The sequence below is a fragment of the Rhamphochromis sp. 'chilingali' genome (genome assembly GCF_963969265.1).
Source record: "Rhamphochromis sp. 'chilingali' genome assembly, chromosome: 15".
Taxonomy (NCBI): Eukaryota; Metazoa; Chordata; class Actinopteri; order Cichliformes; family Cichlidae; genus Rhamphochromis; species Rhamphochromis sp. 'chilingali'.
In genome coordinates this window covers 1,616,902-1,632,998 of record NC_137942.1, presented here as the reverse complement: position 1 = coordinate 1,632,998, position 16,097 = coordinate 1,616,902, and the positions used below count along the sequence as shown (strand labels likewise).

The 16,097-nt window shown below is 45.3% G+C and overlaps 1 protein-coding gene across 11 annotated transcripts; it reads right to left on the bottom strand.

The window, feature by feature from the left end:
- Nucleotides 1-5: 5 nt before the first annotated feature.
- On the bottom strand, nucleotides 6-11,495 carry lat (linker for activation of T cells). Of its 11 annotated transcripts, none has more exons than XM_080905689.1 (14): nucleotides 7,315-7,689; nucleotides 4,773-4,882; nucleotides 4,518-4,551; nucleotides 4,409-4,437; nucleotides 4,170-4,223; nucleotides 3,251-3,323; nucleotides 3,072-3,115; nucleotides 2,955-2,981; nucleotides 2,085-2,121; nucleotides 1,915-1,994; nucleotides 1,805-1,828; nucleotides 1,481-1,597; nucleotides 1,269-1,339; nucleotides 6-1,193 (listed from the first exon to the last, which is right to left on the bottom strand). In XM_080905689.1, exons 2-14 carry the CDS (start codon nucleotides 4,873-4,875, stop codon nucleotides 1,173-1,175), a joined length of 714 nt encoding a protein of 237 aa, XP_080761815.1. In that variant the 5' UTR covers nucleotides 4,876-4,882; nucleotides 7,315-7,689; the 3' UTR covers nucleotides 6-1,172. The 11 variants fall into 11 exon arrangements, with proteins under 11 accessions (XP_080761815.1, XP_080761817.1, XP_080761822.1 ...); XM_080905691.1 differs by lacking the exon at nucleotides 7,315-7,689 and adding exons at nucleotides 5,116-5,753; nucleotides 5,862-7,302 and having other exon boundaries at nucleotides 2,955-3,115; XM_080905696.1 differs by lacking the exon at nucleotides 7,315-7,689 and adding an exon at nucleotides 10,951-11,495 and having other exon boundaries at nucleotides 2,955-3,115; nucleotides 4,782-4,882.
- Between the last annotated feature and the right edge of the window lie 4,602 nt (nucleotides 11,496-16,097).

Here is a 16,097-nt window from a genome sequence, read left to right as displayed (position 1 = left end):
TCAGGTTTTCTTTAAAACATTTAATTTGTAGTTCTTTAAAAAACATTTGTTCTCACACTCAGGTTTTTACAGGCCCAGAGACGACAGCAAACAGCAACTGCACATAAATACATGAAAAACACTGGATGGATGAGAACGTTCTCAGGAGGTGTCATCAAAGTAAAGCTCAAACATGTCGCCCCTCATGACGCGAGGCGTGTGAAAGGAAGAGTTAACCAATGAAATAAAACCTAACGTATTTAAGTCAAATATTTAAAGAGAGAGAGAAACCTGTGAGTCAGAGTCGCGGGAGAGAAACTGATCTGACGCCTCCTCGCACTGCTGGATTTGTCGCTGCTACAAAAGCGAATAACAGGATCCTAATTTAGTGTTCCCACCTTCGTGACTTATAAATACTCTATGGTGTCTCTATGGTGACGCTCGGGGAAACCTGCACAGCGACTTCCTGTTCCGGTTCCAGCCTGTAGGGGGAGCAGGTTTGAAAATGGGACGGCAGTCTACCCACTAAGGAGGAAACGAAATCTGACTGCCGGTTATTACTTTCATTTATTTAAATAAGGTGACGGCAGAGATCGGCTGGCGTGAGGCCGTCTGCGGTCGCTGTGACGGGCTGGCGCGATGATCGGGCTCGTCTGCCGCAGGGACGCTCGGCCGGTTGTATTCTGCTTTTATTGCCGAGTGTGTAATTTTGCAGTTTTTGTTTCAGAGCAGTGACGTTTGGGCCGGACGCCACACAAATACAAATCCTCACCGTAAACAGATTACATGTCATTTCCGGTCGAGTCGCGCCGCTCCAGGTTCCCGAGTGTAACTGCAGCGTAAAGGTCCAAAAACACTCCAGCAGATATTTACACAAAACCAAAGAAGCAAAACTTGACTTCCTGTTTGGACCGAGGACGCCGCTGGAACAGGATGGATTCCTCCAGAGCACGGCTGGCATTTACCTGGTTTCCAGGTATCTGATGGCCAAAGTGGAAGTTTCAAATGTGCAGTTTTACGCCTCCGTCAGTCTGATCACACTGACACTGCTGAGCCTGCAGGAAGTGGGGAGGAAGGTGTTTCAGGTCTTCATCTCAGTTTCTTATCTCAGTCGTTCAGCTTAAAAAAAAACACAAAACAAAAAAAACTGGTCGGGCGTCGTTATGGAGGAAGGTGAACGCTCGATGTGGTCGTCAGTGGTTGACTAGTCCCATCTGAAAAGAAGAAGACAGCGACTGAGCCGACGTCTCCAACGAGAAGCTGAATGTTGGCGAGTCGCTTCGACTTACAGGTTGGTTGACGTAGTTGGACTCTTCGTACTCGTCTTCGCTGCTCTGAGCGGATGAACCTGGAGTGGACCCTGAACAAAAGACAAACATCCGACCTTTTATAACCACGTGTGCTTAAAAAACCAAAACATTCAGTGAGTTATTTTGTCACAGAGGAGGATTATCGAAGCTTATTTGCTGATGACATGTCAATCAAAAGAAGACAACTTTACTTTGATAAGTCGCACGACGAGGGAAGGTACCGGACAGTTGGAGCATAGCGTCGGGTGCGCAGTGCAGTATACCTTTTGGTGCCACGTTCTCATAGGGTTCGTCGTCGTCGTCTTCTTCTGAGCAGAGAACAGAGGCGGCGATGCGGCGTGATTAAAAATGAATTCTGACTTCTGTTTGAACAGCTGCTTGTTTTGGCGTTCAGACATTTTAAAACTTGTCATACTTTCCTGTTTTGTTTCCGTTTTAAATAAAAGGAAAAGAAACGTTTGAAACGCGTTGAAGCTGAGATTCAACGTGGAAAAAGAACAACTATGTTGCCTTACCATCGAGGTTCACGTAATTATGATCTGTGAAAGAGCACAAACAGCTGATGAGTCCACATTCTGTTGACTCCCCAACGTCCGTGTTTTACGATGAAAGATCCAAACTGCACCTGAACTGGGCGTCGAGGCTCGGCTCTCGATGTCCGCGGGGACTCCTTTGCTCTCCTCCGGATTGTCGGGTAACACCTCTCTGGGGAAACCACAGAAGAAGAGGAAGATCAGTTTAGAGCGTCATCACTGAGGTGCAAACACCAGCTGGAAGCTGCACGTGGAAACCTACATGTAATTATCATGATCGTCAACGTCCTTCTCAGGTTCTGTGGAAAAACAAAAGTCAGCTAAACATCACGTTCCTGCACACTGACATCACAGGGTCAAAGGTCAGAGTTTTCTTCCTGACTTAAATCTAACAAATCCCAGATTCTAATCCGAGTCTGCAGCCCAATCCCGGTCCAGACCAGCTCTCCCAGTCCAAAGAGCTTAACCAGTCCACTACAACCATAACCAGGTTAAAGAGGTCCAATATTAAATCCCAGGTCCAGTTTAACTAATCTCAAAGTTAAATAAATCCTAAAATCTCAGAGTTAAACCTATTAAATCCAGTCTAACAGTTTCCGCAAGTCTCACTGATAAATCGCTTTTGGAGGCCGAGAAGCTTCAGGTCTTGGAAGTCAACGCCAACAAGACAAAGTGATGAAAGTCAGTCACTGGTTTTTGTTTTTCACACAGAAATGTCACAATATTGAGATTAAAAGTAGATCTTCATCTCCCAGCTGCTTCCTTTAGAGGTCACCGCAGCGGATCATCTACCTCCACCTCCTCCAACCAACTCTGCACCAACCAGTCTAAACTTATCAGATCAGATGTCAGTTCTGAACTGTGGCAGCCTGAGAGGTGAAACATCTTCACGAAGCTCCTCTGAGCTGTTCCTCTGAACAGGCAACAAGCCGGTGTACTCCTGGCATAAAGTCTAATCGTGTGGCTCATCAAAAATGACTCTCTTTAATCCAAAACGGCTCAGATGGGTCTGATCCTCTGGACCACAGCTCTGTCTGTGCATCTGATGATCTGAGCTTCATCTGACTGATGCTGGGCTCACTGTGCAAATGCAAATGGGTCTGATTGCAAAAAGAGGAGGGTGTACCCGTACCTGGATTCTCATAACTCGGGTTGCTCTCTGTAGGACAGAATTGGAGCAACAGGTTTGGGTAAGAAGGTAAAACAGAAAAATACAACTTAAATAATGCGTTGTCCTTTCCAGGCTCACCAGTTTCTGTTGGGGTGTAAGGTCTGTGCTCAGGTTTGGTTGAACTGTGAAACACAAAAAAGAGATCTGTGCACATCACACAACGATTTCTAAAGCTCTGCACGCTCCCAGGAGAGCGTCTCCTGCTCGCCAACGTTCATCACCTGAACCAGGTGCGCTCATAACACAGAGGGACTTACAAAGGAAGCCGCAGGTGGGGGTCAGGTGGAGGGGTTGTAATGATGACGGGGTTCGGGGGTAGGGTGGGCTGGGCTGGAACACAGATCAGTGTTAGCTTCATCATCATCAGCATAGAGAGGTATAAAGCACTCGTATCCGTTTTTAAGAGCAGTCGTCCATCCTCGGGGAGGGGACAACTTTACTTTCTCCTAAAAGCTCAAAGTTTCAGTTTTTATTATTTCGTTTACCTCCGTAAAACCAAACCAGCAGATTGCATCAGCTAGTTACACTTGTTTCCCATCCTCGCTGACCTGCATTGGCTTCCCATCAAATACCGCATTGATTTTAAAATGATAAATGACTTTGCTCCCAGATATCTTACTGAACCTCTCAGCTTGTACACTCCTGGCAGAGCACTAAGATCAACAATCGCTCTCAGTGCAGCCTGGGTCTCGGCTGAAGGCCAGAGGTGATCATGCTTTTGCCATAGCTGCACCCGAACTCTGGAATAATCGTCCTACTGCTGTTCACTGAATCAGTTCAATCTTTTAAATCGTGATTGAAACCCATTTATTCAATCTAGCCTTCCCTAGTTAGTGCCTGTATCCTGCAAATGTTCCCTTACGTAGTTTTAATCATTTTATTTTATTGCTGAATAATCTCTGTGTTTTGTATTTACACTGCGCTGAGGCTAATTCGTGCGCTCCACCTGTTGGTGTATTTAGACCCTGTTATTGTTCCTATCTCTAATTTATTGTATTACTGTGAAGCACTTTGGTGTACCGCTGCTTTTTAAATGTGCTATACAAAGAAGGTTGTATTGTATTAGTTATTTCATTTGAAGTCAGCGTTGATGTTAAATGTGACCACAGTTTGAAGGTACGCACACAGAAAATCCGTGCACGTCGGACCAAAGCTCAGGCTGATTTCAAAGCTTACCAACGCTGATGCTGCCGCTCGCAAGGCTTCTGGAAGTCGGCATGGAGAGAGGAGCTTAAAGAGACGAGCAATAATGAGACCGATTATTGTGAAGTGTGAGTCACGCAAAGCTGCACAGAGTAAAAACACAGAGGTGGAAATGTGAAGGTGATGAGTGACCGACATCGCAGAGCAGAATCGACCACGTGTTCATGGACCGTTGGTTTGAGCTGATGGTTGGACTGATGTTTCAGACTTACCTGCATGGATGACTCTGAATTCAGGTGATCTGAAAAAACAAACATCATCGTTTCTAAGCTTTGACTCATCGATAAAAAGTTCCTCTGTGCTGCAGACGGGAACACTTACGTGTACTCTTCTGAAGCTGTTTGTTGGATGGACCCTGATGGGCGAGAAAAGAAAGATTATAATGTGTCAGTAGCTCAAAGCAGAAATCTCAGAAGACGCTGTGCTGGACACGATGGGTGTGAAAGATCTGGTCTGAGTCAGAGATAAAAGGCGTTTCTGAAAACCACAGGGTGGTTTGTGCTCGAGTCAGGTCAGCCTGTGGTTAACAGCGGTTAGCCGCAGGTTGATACAGTGTCAACTGCAACTTTCACCCACGCAGTGGACCTTTGTTCCTGCAGTCCAAACAGATGACGGCCAGGAGGACGATGGAGACGAAGACGGCGGCCGACACGAGGAGAAGGAACCAGGAGAAGTCCATGGTTTATCTGAGAGGGAAAGGAGAAGATCACAGGTCAGGTCTTAACCTCCGTCACTGCAGATAAGGACGACTGAGGTCGAGTAACTTCAGTTATTTAAAGCAGACTTTGATCAAACCTGGAACAAACAATCCTGAACTTTATCAGATGTGTTTGAGCCTAAAGTGATGTTCAGATTCTGAAGTTTACTTTCACTTTGTTATCAGTCATCAATCTGCACAGCAGGAAACCAAACAGCTTACTGTTGAACTTCCTCTGAGGTCTTCCTCCTGCCTGCAGCTCCATCGTCATCATCCCCCCTCCCTCCTCTGCACATGCTCAGACTGTCTCAGCCTCTCTGACTCTGAGCCGTGCCCCTCACTCCCAGTGAACATCTGAACATCTGCTATCGATCTAATCAGTCAACAAATAAAAGGATGTCCTGTTCACAGAAGCATTCACATCATCTGCTGCGTTGAGCAGTCCAGGCCGTGCCAGACTGAGTTACTGAGACATAATTAGCAAAGGCTGGATCGGATGAAAGCAATCTGATTGGTCAAGGCTCGTGGTGACGACGATTGGCTGGGAATAGTTTTTTGCTTTAGTCATTAAAAACTTTAATCTTCATCATGATATATATAAATATATATAAATACACACACACACAGTCATGAGCTGGTCATGAGCTATATAGCATGGCGGCGGCAGCGTCATGGCGTGGGGGCATTTGTCAGGTTGATGGTTTAGTTAGTGCAGTGGGAAAAATACAAATCCACTCTGAGTGAAAAACCTTTTCAGGTCATGTTTTCACTGCTGTTTGTTACTCAAAAGGCTACAAGCTGAATCTCAGGAAGCTGGGTGAAGACGAAGCAGCACGTTTTGATCCGGACTTTCTTTAGACCTGAAAGAAAGAAAATTCCCTCGAGTGAAGGATTCGCTGGCCGAGTGCTTTTGTTCTGTTTGGATTAAGAGTAACTCGTAAACCTGTGTCAGGTCAGTGCTGACCCACCTGGGGTTATGGTTAGGGTTTGGACTAATCCACTCATTTCAACAGACGAGTGGGTTTTTTTCTTCAGTTTTTACAGGAGGACAAAATATTGGAGACTTTGTTTTACAGGCAGCGTCTTCTAGTTTGAGCCTGTTTATCTGAAGCGGGCGTCCGGTGGCCTGCAGAGCGCGTGAGCTCTTGTTCTCTGCCGATGATTGTGTTTCACCATTTAATGCTAAAAAAGGAAGCAGGAAGTGTCCCACAAACGTGCACACACACATTCTGGTTAGAATAAAAAACAGAGTCTCAGCCGTGAAAAACCTGCTCCTCACAACAACAAGTCTTTAAACGTGAGCATGGAGGATTGTTACCGCGAGCCGTCTCTTCTCTGGAAGTTTGGTGTTTTTCATTCTGTGGTTTTTCTCGGCTTTTGAACACAACAACTGGAAACTTCCACCAATGAAGCTGCACAAACAAGTCAAATTTCCACTGGCTTCAAACACAAAACAAAAGCTTCAGTTTAATTCAGATTTTGAAGCTAAATGTTCAGAAGTCGTGCGATCAAAGCCGTCCTCCTCGGGTTCATAACGCCGACCCGAACTGCGCTGGATGAGACATAAAAACCAGAAACCTTTGTGGTCTGGCTGACAAACGGTTTCATGCTACATTTCTACATCACTGGAGGAAAAGTGCATGTGTGCAGAGCTGAGGGCTGCTGCACCCGCTCAACTCTGACTGTTACCTGCAGTAAGGTCAGAAAAAAGAAAGGAAAACCTGCAGAAGACATGAATCTGAAAAGTGATACCGATGCTTATGATGGGCCATATACATGTTACATCACATCACAAACACCAAATTCCTGCTGGAGCAACACCCTGGACCCAAACATCCACCCACAGACGTGAAGAAGCATCTTCATCCAGCACAAGTACAGACGGTGCGTCGGTGAGCCGGGACTCTGTGGGATCAGACGACCAAACTAAAGTCACATTTTGACATACTCGGGTCTACGTGTACTTCATGTAAATGATGTACCGTCATCATTTACATGAAGTACAGACGGCCACAGGAACCTGGATAACATTAGCTAACATTAGCTAACATTACCGGTAGCTAACATTAGCTAACATTAGCGGGCGGCCTCTGTCGCTCCACAACAAGTCACTGAAACTGAGCAGAGAGCAGTTTACGTGACTGAGGTCTGGTAGGGTTTGATTTTCTAAGCTGTCTGCAGGTCATTGACAGCAGGTCTCTTTTGCACCAGCACATCATACAAAATACAGATTTTCACAAACTTGTCAGGAACGACCAGGAAAGCTCATCTCACATTATAATCGGACTCATTTTGCCACAAGTAAGTTTGAGTTTGACAAACGCTCGTGTGCTCGTCTTCATCACACGAGGCCGTGAACACGAGGAAGCTGTTCAAATGAAACCGGCTGTCCTATTTTCTTAAATAACTGGTGGTTTTTACCTTCCTGAGTTATCACAAAGAACAGTGTGATGCTAATCTGCTCTCAGGGGTGCGTCACACAGGAAGGAAAACCATCCACCACGTGGTGCGACTGACTGGTACTGCTCGCTTTCTTTCCCCTGCAAACCCAAAAGTCTCCAGTAAACAAGGCCAGCCGGCTCCGAACGCTGGAAACACACTTCAGAGGAAACAAGATGATGGAAACCCGACTCAGACGAACATCTTCGGCCTCGGCTTCGCAGCTTTTACTGCATCTCACAAACATCAATTCCACACTGCAGCGAGGAAGGCCGCCATCTTGCAAATGTAGAGCCCGCCACAAAACCCCCCGAAAGGTTTTATTAAACTCTGTCAGCAAACAGAAGCTCGTCTAATAAGGTCACAGCTGTGCAAAGGAAACGAACTGACTGATAATGATCGGTTTTATCTGAGCTGCACATGTTTCTGAGCTAAAAATCAAATATCAGCAGTGAAAATCATGCACCACACCTCAAAGCTCAACATCAAACTCAGCTCATGAACGATTACATCCTTTCATATTATTACATCATCTTCTTAACGATGCTTTAATTCAGTTTCTTCAACTGCCATGAAATCCATGAAATTAATCAAATATGTTTTGAAATCTTCAAAAGCAGGTTAGAAATCCGTCCAAAGGTGGATCTAAACCTAATCCCTGAAACCGCATCAGATCAAACCAAAGATAAAATTAGGTAATTGAATTAGGCTGAAACCAGTCTAAAACCAAGCCCAAAGCCACATCTGAAAGTCTAAAGTCACACAGACAGACAAAAGAGACCTCCCGAATTCACAAAAGCTCTGCCGCGTCTTTCAAGATTCTGCCAAAACAAATTTGTTTGAAATTTATTTTTCTTCTAGTCCAAAATAACTTCAGTCAGAAACCAGTCAGTGTAAAGACCAGTCTGAAACTGGGTCTCAAATCACCTTTAATACAGAGTCTAAACCCAGTAGACACTGAGATGGTCCGAAGACACGAAACTAGGTCAGCTCAAAATCAGTCAAAAAACCCCCACGTCCAAGACCCAGTCCGAGCCCACGTTTGGAAATCAAACAAAAAATGGCTGAAAACCAGTCCTCAACCAGTCGATAACCAGTTATAACCCATCATAACTAATTTATAATGGTTATAACCATTCTATAACCCATTATGACAGTTTTAACCGTCTATAACCAGTTATTCAATTCAGTTCAGTTTTATTCATATAGCGCCAAATCACAACAAGAGTCACCTCAAGGCGCTTTATACTGTAAGGTATATAATATTATAATAATATACATAATATATATATAATTATAATATATATAATATAATAATATACAATAATATATATCATCTATAACCAGTTCTAATCCATCTATAACCCATTTTAACCAGTGTATAATGATTATAAGTATCTGTAACGGTTTATAACCAGGCTAAGTCTTTAGCACTAACTCATGAATCCTAATGATTCTTGAGTTTCTGAGATCTTTACGTGATCAGCAGGATTTTTTAACCCTAACATCCTCACATGTTTCTGTTTGTTCACGATTATCAAACTGTGAGCAATAAAATACACAAAAATGTCGAGTGCAGCAAAAATGAAAATGAGAATTAGCGCTCATATTTTCAAAGTGATATAGATATTTTTAATTTGTTAGAAAGTCCAAAAGCTCCAGACTGAAGCCAGACCAGGCCCGAGTCCAGACCACAGCTCTGATGTGTGGAGTTGGACTGAAGACGCTGAGTCTGACTGAGTCAGGGGGATCCTGCGTTTCTCAACAGAAAGTAGAAACACTAAAGTCAAGTAGAAACACTGTGCTGCAGGTTTTCTGGCATCATCAGGGTGAACTTCAGGAAGTCACATGTTCCAGTCTTCAGATAAAGTCCTGATAATCAGCTCCGTCAAACTGTCAGCGCGCTTCAATGTGCAGCTCAGACAGGATGCAAACAGGCTTTGAGCTGCAGCTGGAGGCTTACACACCAGCCTGCTGCTCATTTTAACTCCATCACTCCAACGTGTTGCTTATTTTACTCTCGTTCACAGCGCTCCAGCACCGCGTCATGAAGGCGCATCATAAATAAGCGTTGCTCACTCACAACTCAAACAGCTACAGTTCTAAAAATATGAGGTTAAAACATGAGATTTTTTTTATGTAATCACTCTTGTGTGTTTGTTTTTATTGTTTGCTGTGAGTGAAGACAGCCATAAACACAAAGGTGTAAGAAAACCTGCCCTCCATGCGCACAACCACAGGGGAACTCTTTTTTTGCTGTGCTCTACATTATGTGACAACTGAAAATAAGGCAGGAGGCGTTTTGGGGTTTTGCCACGTAAAGAAAGCTGTTTCTCTGAAGTGAAGCTGCAGATCTGCTCATGTATGAAGAACCTGCCGGCACCAGCGGCCTGTTCGGCCTGAACTCACAGCAAACCAGGTCACCTGACATCTGGCCCTGCAATGAGACGCCAAACACAGCCGAGCGGGGCTGTAAATGTGGCCCCGAGAAGACTCCTCGACCGCGATGCACAAAAACCTGAAAATTCAGCTTTTTCTTCTTTTGTTTCACATTTCAGAGATCCTGGAGCCGCTGATACGCGCAGCGCTCTGTTTCCTGTGCAGGTAGCGGGTTATTTTAACCAGTTAGGCTCACCTGAGCCCACGCCGCCCATCAGCTAACCTGACTGGACCTCAGGCTAGCTTATATATGGACCCTTCTTATTCTCATCTTTGTTTTTTTAATTCTCAAATAAATATCAGAGAATTTCATGTAAAAGAGAACGAGTGAACTTCACCGCTGGTAAACAAGCAAAAGGTCAAAGGTCCTGATGATGGAGGAACTTTTGTGATTTCTCTTCTTTGAGCTGCATGAAATCCTGCTTTTCTAACAGCAGAGCTCTGATTGGGTCTCACACACACATGTTGGAAATGACCTTTTGCTTCTCTGGGCTGTAAAACCTTCACCTTCAGCACGGGCGAACCATATACGGCCAACACGAGCCCGCCGCTGAGTCGGCCTCAGTGTTCAGATCAGCAGACCGCACTCTGAAATCATCATCAGACGTCGTTAGCAGCATTTCTTTGTAACGACGCACCTTTTGGTGAAATTTTAAAAGTTTAGATTGTCGCTGTTTTAAAACCAGCCTGTTAATGAAATGTGCGAGCCTTTTATTCAGATGTGTGGCGTACAGCAGGATCCCGCCCCGCCCGATACAACCTGAAACTCTGTAAAAGAAAAGGAAGAATCTGAAGCGTCAGGTCACCGGTGTTTGTTCGGCATCCAAACGCTTCTTATCGAATTCTTGTCTGTTTGGAACGCCGACAGAAACAACCCGAAATGTTAAAACGTGTAAAGGCTCATTAAAATGTTTCTGAAAGTTTCGCTTTTCTGTGGCGAACAAAGACCGACCTCTCACAGCGGAGCTGGACTTGGGTTGAACAGGTACCATCTAACTGATGGATGGTACTATCCAACCAAAAGGCAGAATCCAGGCAGGGGAGGAACTTCAGGAGTGATTCCTGAGATCGAGTGCAATGAAACGAGCACGTCTATGAGAGCACAGGCCTGTCTCCTGCCCCGGGCCTCGCTGACTGACAAAGACAGTTAATGGAGCCACAAAGTGACGGGAAACTCACCTACACCCGAGAACACGCGGCGGCGGCAGAGGGAGCGGCGGTGGAATGCTGGGCAGAGGATCGGAGACGTTTTGGGGCCTGCAGCTGCTCTCTGCTCCTCATGAGGTGACTACTGTAAGCAAACATCCGTCATGTCTGAGGACTTTTCTCCGTCTCTTTCACGCCCGTCTCTCCTCTCTGATGAGCTGATCCGGTGTCTGAGCGCCTCCGTCACTCCTCCGTCATCGCTGTACCCAATCACCTCCTGAGGGCCGATCTGCAGGTGTCCTCCTCTGAGAAGAAGACGGACCTCGGGTCTTTGCGAGGGGAGACTTTAGCGTCAGGCAAAGAGGAGCGATGGGGAGCGGCTGAGCTCCCAACAGAGATCAGAAGTATGAAAGTTGTGCAGAGTCTGGTGAGTCAGCGCTGCTGCGGTGAGCGGCGTGCGTGGGCCGGACTAACTGCCCTCTCTCTCCGCGCTCCTCAGCTGCTGGTGGAAAGTGGAAACCGGAGGCCTGCAGCTCAGAGAGAGCAGAACAAAGTCTTTCACGCTAACACCTCCAACCAATCAGGAGGTGCGACTGCGACACCTCGGCGCATCTCCGGGTGTTAAAAGCTGCAGCGCTGCGTGAACGCTGCTGCAACCGTCTCAACATCCTCCCACCTACAAACAGGAAACCACAGCCTCTCCTCCTCACTCCCCTCACGCAGCCTCTGCTCTCCTTCTGCTCAGCGCTCGCGGAGCACAGAGGGGGGAACGAGAAACCCCGGCATCTCTCGGCGAGGGCGCCGGGGGCTTTTTCGTTTCTCTGTGTGGGTCCGGTGTGTGACAGCGAGGCTGGGAGCGATCCCACCTCCATCAGAGCCACCAACCAGAACACACCAGTAACACAACCACACCCGACCTTTGACCCTGCTTCACATCCTTACTGTCAAGGTGGCCCCTCAGACACACACACACACACACACACACATAAACACACACACACACACATAAACACACACACACACACACACAGACACACACACACACATAAACACACACACACACACACACACACACACACACACACACACACATAAACACACACACACACACACGCACATAAACACACACACACACACACAGACACACACAGACACACACAAACACACACATAAACACACACACACACAGACACACACACACACACACACATAAACACACACAAACACACACACACACACAGACACACATAAACACACACAGACACACACACACACAGACACACACACACACACACATAAACACGCACACAGGCATAACAGAACTGAAACAGCAGCATGTCGGAAAACTAAACGATATTTCTGGGAAAAACACGTCAACTGAGCTGGAAACTCGACACATTAAAGTTTCAGAAAACGTGACGAAACTCGTTTATTCAAATGTTTCATCAAAATCATCGAAACTGAAACGAGCAGCAGCGCTGCGAAACGAACGAAAAGCCGGCGTTCGATTCAATGAGCTGCTGGAAACGACCCCGATGCGATCATGTCACTGAAACCACCGCTCGTCATCGTCCTGAGGCTCAGTTTGAACTTCAGCACTGAGCTGTTAGCATGTGGGCACACAGGTGTACCTAATAAAGTGGGCATGACTGTACTTACTGTTGCAGTCGGGGGTGCAGAGGTCATTTTATTTTTAATGTTTGGTTCTGGTTATTGGTCCTCCCCTCACCCCCAGCTGGTTGCAGCAGATGGCCCCGCCCCTCCCTGAGCCTGGTTCTGCTGGAGGTTTCTTCCTGTTAAAAGGGAGTTTTTCTTTCCCACTGTCGCCAAAGTGCTGCTAACAGGGAGTTTTCTGTTGTCTTTGTATTATTGTAGAGTCTTACAGTATAAAGCTCCTTTATTAAATGACAGAACAGTTCTTGTCTTTACTACAGCAGCATTTCCTGTTCTTCTGCAGGGCCTTGATCACAGACGAGGAGATGTTTGGGTCACGCAGCTGGAAGCTTTCAGCAGAAACAATCACATACTGAGATGTGTGGCTGGGCTCTGGATTTCTGTGTGGGCTGTGATCGTGGGCTATCGTGGCTCAAGAGTTGGGCGTTCGCCTTGTAATCGGAAGGTTGCCGGTTCGAGCCCCGGCTTGGACAGTCTCGGTCGTTGTGTCCTTGGGCAAGACACTTCACCCGTTGCCTACTGGTGGTGGTCAGAGGGCCCGGTGGCGCCAGTGTCCGGCAGCCTCGCCTCTGTCAGTGCGCCCCAGGGTGGCTGTGGCTACAATGTAGCTGCCATCACCAGTGTGTGGATGACTGGATGTGTAAAGCGCTTTGGGGTCCTTAGGGACTAGAAAAGCGCTATATAAATACAGGCCATTTACCATTTACCATTTGATCAAAGAGTTTTCGGGGGGATTTGTCGTGGTTGTCACAGCTGATTGGACCTCTGCCTCATCTGTCCACAGACGGAAATCAGCCTCCAGCTCTCGTTTCTTACCGTCCCTGCACAATAAAGACTTCTAAAGCTTCACGAGCTGGCTGCGTTTCGGACACTGCCTGCAGCCTGGGCAGCAGCACGCTGTCAGCAGCAGGGAGGTAAATACGTTTTGACACATCTGCAGCCAACACAGGAGCTGTGAACGAGTCAGATGTGGCTGAAGGGCCGGCCCTCAGCTTCAGGGAACATCTGGATGATGTGGTCACTGAAGTTTCTGCTCCATCTCTGACCCGTTCGCTTTTTGGGTCTGATGAGGACCTCCATCACCTTCAGTGAAAGTCCACCAAACACATGTTCAACACTCAGCTCCCGATCCTTTACTCGTTTTATCGTTAAATAACGAAGGCACAGCCTCACCTGGGCATGAAATCGCTCTCTCGAACCTTTGAAAATGGGTTCGAGAGAGCGAACCTGCTACCCTCCCCCCCAAAAACCCATCTCCATAGAGACTGTGTCAGCTCCCAAACAGACAAAAAACAAACTAAAAACCAGCAACAAACAACTTAAACATAAACAATTACAAAGAAAGAACAATACAGTATCCACATCTGAACCAAAGAGTAAAACAGTGAAATGTGGATTATTAAATATTAGGTCTCTCTCCTCCAAGTCTCTGTTAGTACATGACTTAATAATTGATCAACAAATTGATTTACTCTGCCTTACAGAAACCTGGTTGCAGCAGGATGATTATGTTAGTTTAAATGAATCAACACCCCCGAGTCATTCTAACTACCAGAAACCTCGAAGCACAGGCTGAGGGGGAGGTGTGGCAGCAATTTTTCACACCAGCCTATTAATCAACCAAAGACCCAGACAGACTTTTAATTCATTTGAAAGCCTGATGCTTAGCCTCGTCCACCCCAGCTGTGAAACTCAGAAACCAGTCTTACTTGTTATCATCTATCGTCCACCTGGGCCTTACACAGAGTTTCTGTCTGATTTCTCAGACTTTATATCTAATTTAGTTCTGAGCTCAGATAAAATAATTATTGTGGGTGATTTTAACATCCATGTAGATGCTAAAAATGACAGCCTCAACATGGCATTTAATCTGTTATTAGACTCAATTGGCTTCTCTCAAAATGTAAAAGAACCCACCCACTACTTTAATCACACTCTAGATCTTGTTTTAACATATGGCATAGAAACTGAACATTTAACAGTGTTTCCTGAAAACCCTCTCCTGTCTGATCATTTCCTGATAACATTTACATTTACAATAATTGATTACACAGCGGTGGAGAGTAGACTTTATCACAGTAGATGTCTTTCTGAAAGCGCTGTAACTAAGTTTAAGAATATAATCCACCCACTGTTATCATCTTCAATGCCCTGTACCAACATAGAGCAGCTATCTGAACGCTACCCCAACAGAGGTCGATCATCTTGTTAATAATTTCACCTCCTCACTACGTACGACTCTGGATACTGTAGCTCCAGTGAAAACTAAGGTCTCTAATCAGAAGTACCTGACTCCGTGGTATAATTCTCAAACACGTAGCCTAAAGCAGATGACTCGTAAGCTGGAGAGGAAATGGCGTGTCACAAATTTAGAGGATCATCATTTAGCCTGGAGAAATAGTTTGCTGCTTTATAAGAAAGCCCTCCGCAAAGCCAGAACATCTTACTATTCATCACTGATTGAAGAAAATAAGAACAACCCCAGGTTTCTCTTCAGCTCTGTAGCCAGGCTGACAAACAGTCAGAGCTCTGTTGAGCCAACCATCCCTTTAACGTTAACTAGTAATGACTTCATGAACTTCTTCACAAATAACATTTTTATCATTAGAGAAAAAATTACCAATAATCATCCCACAGATGTAATATTATCTACAGCTACTCTTAGTACCATTGATGTTAAGTTAGACTCTTTTTCTCCAATTGATCTTTCTGAGTTAACTTCAATAATTACTTCCTCCAAACCATCAACGTGTCTTTTAGACCCCATTCCTACAAAACTGCTCAAAGAAGTCCTGCCATTAATTAATTCTTCGATCTTAAATATGATCAACCTATCTCTAATAATCGGCTATGTACCACAGGCCTTCAAGCTGGCTGTAGTTAAACCTTTACTCAAAAAGCATCTCTAGACCCAGCAGTCTTAGCTAATTATAGGCCAATCTCCAACCTTCCTTTATATCAAACATCCTTGAAAGAGTAGTTGTCAAACAGCTAACAGATCATCTGCAGAGGTTTATTTGAAGAGTTTCAGTCAGGTTTCAGAGCTCATCACAGCACAGAAACAGCTTTAGTGAAGGTTACAAATGATCTTCTTATGGCCTCTGACAGTGGACTCATCTCTGTGCTTGTCCTGCTAGACCTCAGTGCAGCGTTCGATACTGTCGACCATAATATCCTATTAGAGCGATTAGAACATGCTGTAGGTATTACAGGTACTGCACTGCAGTGGTTTGTATCATATCTATCTAATAGACTCCAGTTTGTGCATGTAAATGGAGAGTCCTCTTCACACACTGAGGCTAATTATGGAGTTCCACAGGGTTCAGTGCTAGGACCAATTCTGTTCACATTTCAAATTCAAATTCAATTTTTATTTGTCACGTACACAGTCATACACAGTACGATATGCAGTGAAATGCTTGGACAACTGCTCGTGACCTAAAGAAAAAAAGAAAAGGCTATGAATAAGAAATAAATATGAAAAATTAAAAAGGGTAAATTTAACT

Bases quoted from the DNA above. Each gene is read 5' to 3' on its own strand.
- lat (XM_080905692.1), bottom strand. From the start codon at position 4,875: ATGGACTTCTCCTGGTTCCTTCTCCTCGTGTCGGCCGCCGTCTTCGTC. The intron at 4,552-4,772 runs GTGGGTGAAAGT...CTCGCCCATCAG, and splicing joins CAGGAACAAAGGTCCACTGC to GGTCCATCCAACAAACAGCT. The intron at 4,438-4,517 runs GTAAGTGTTCCC...TTGTTTTTTCAG, and splicing joins ACAGCTTCAGAAGAGTACAC to ATCACCTGAATTCAGAGTCA.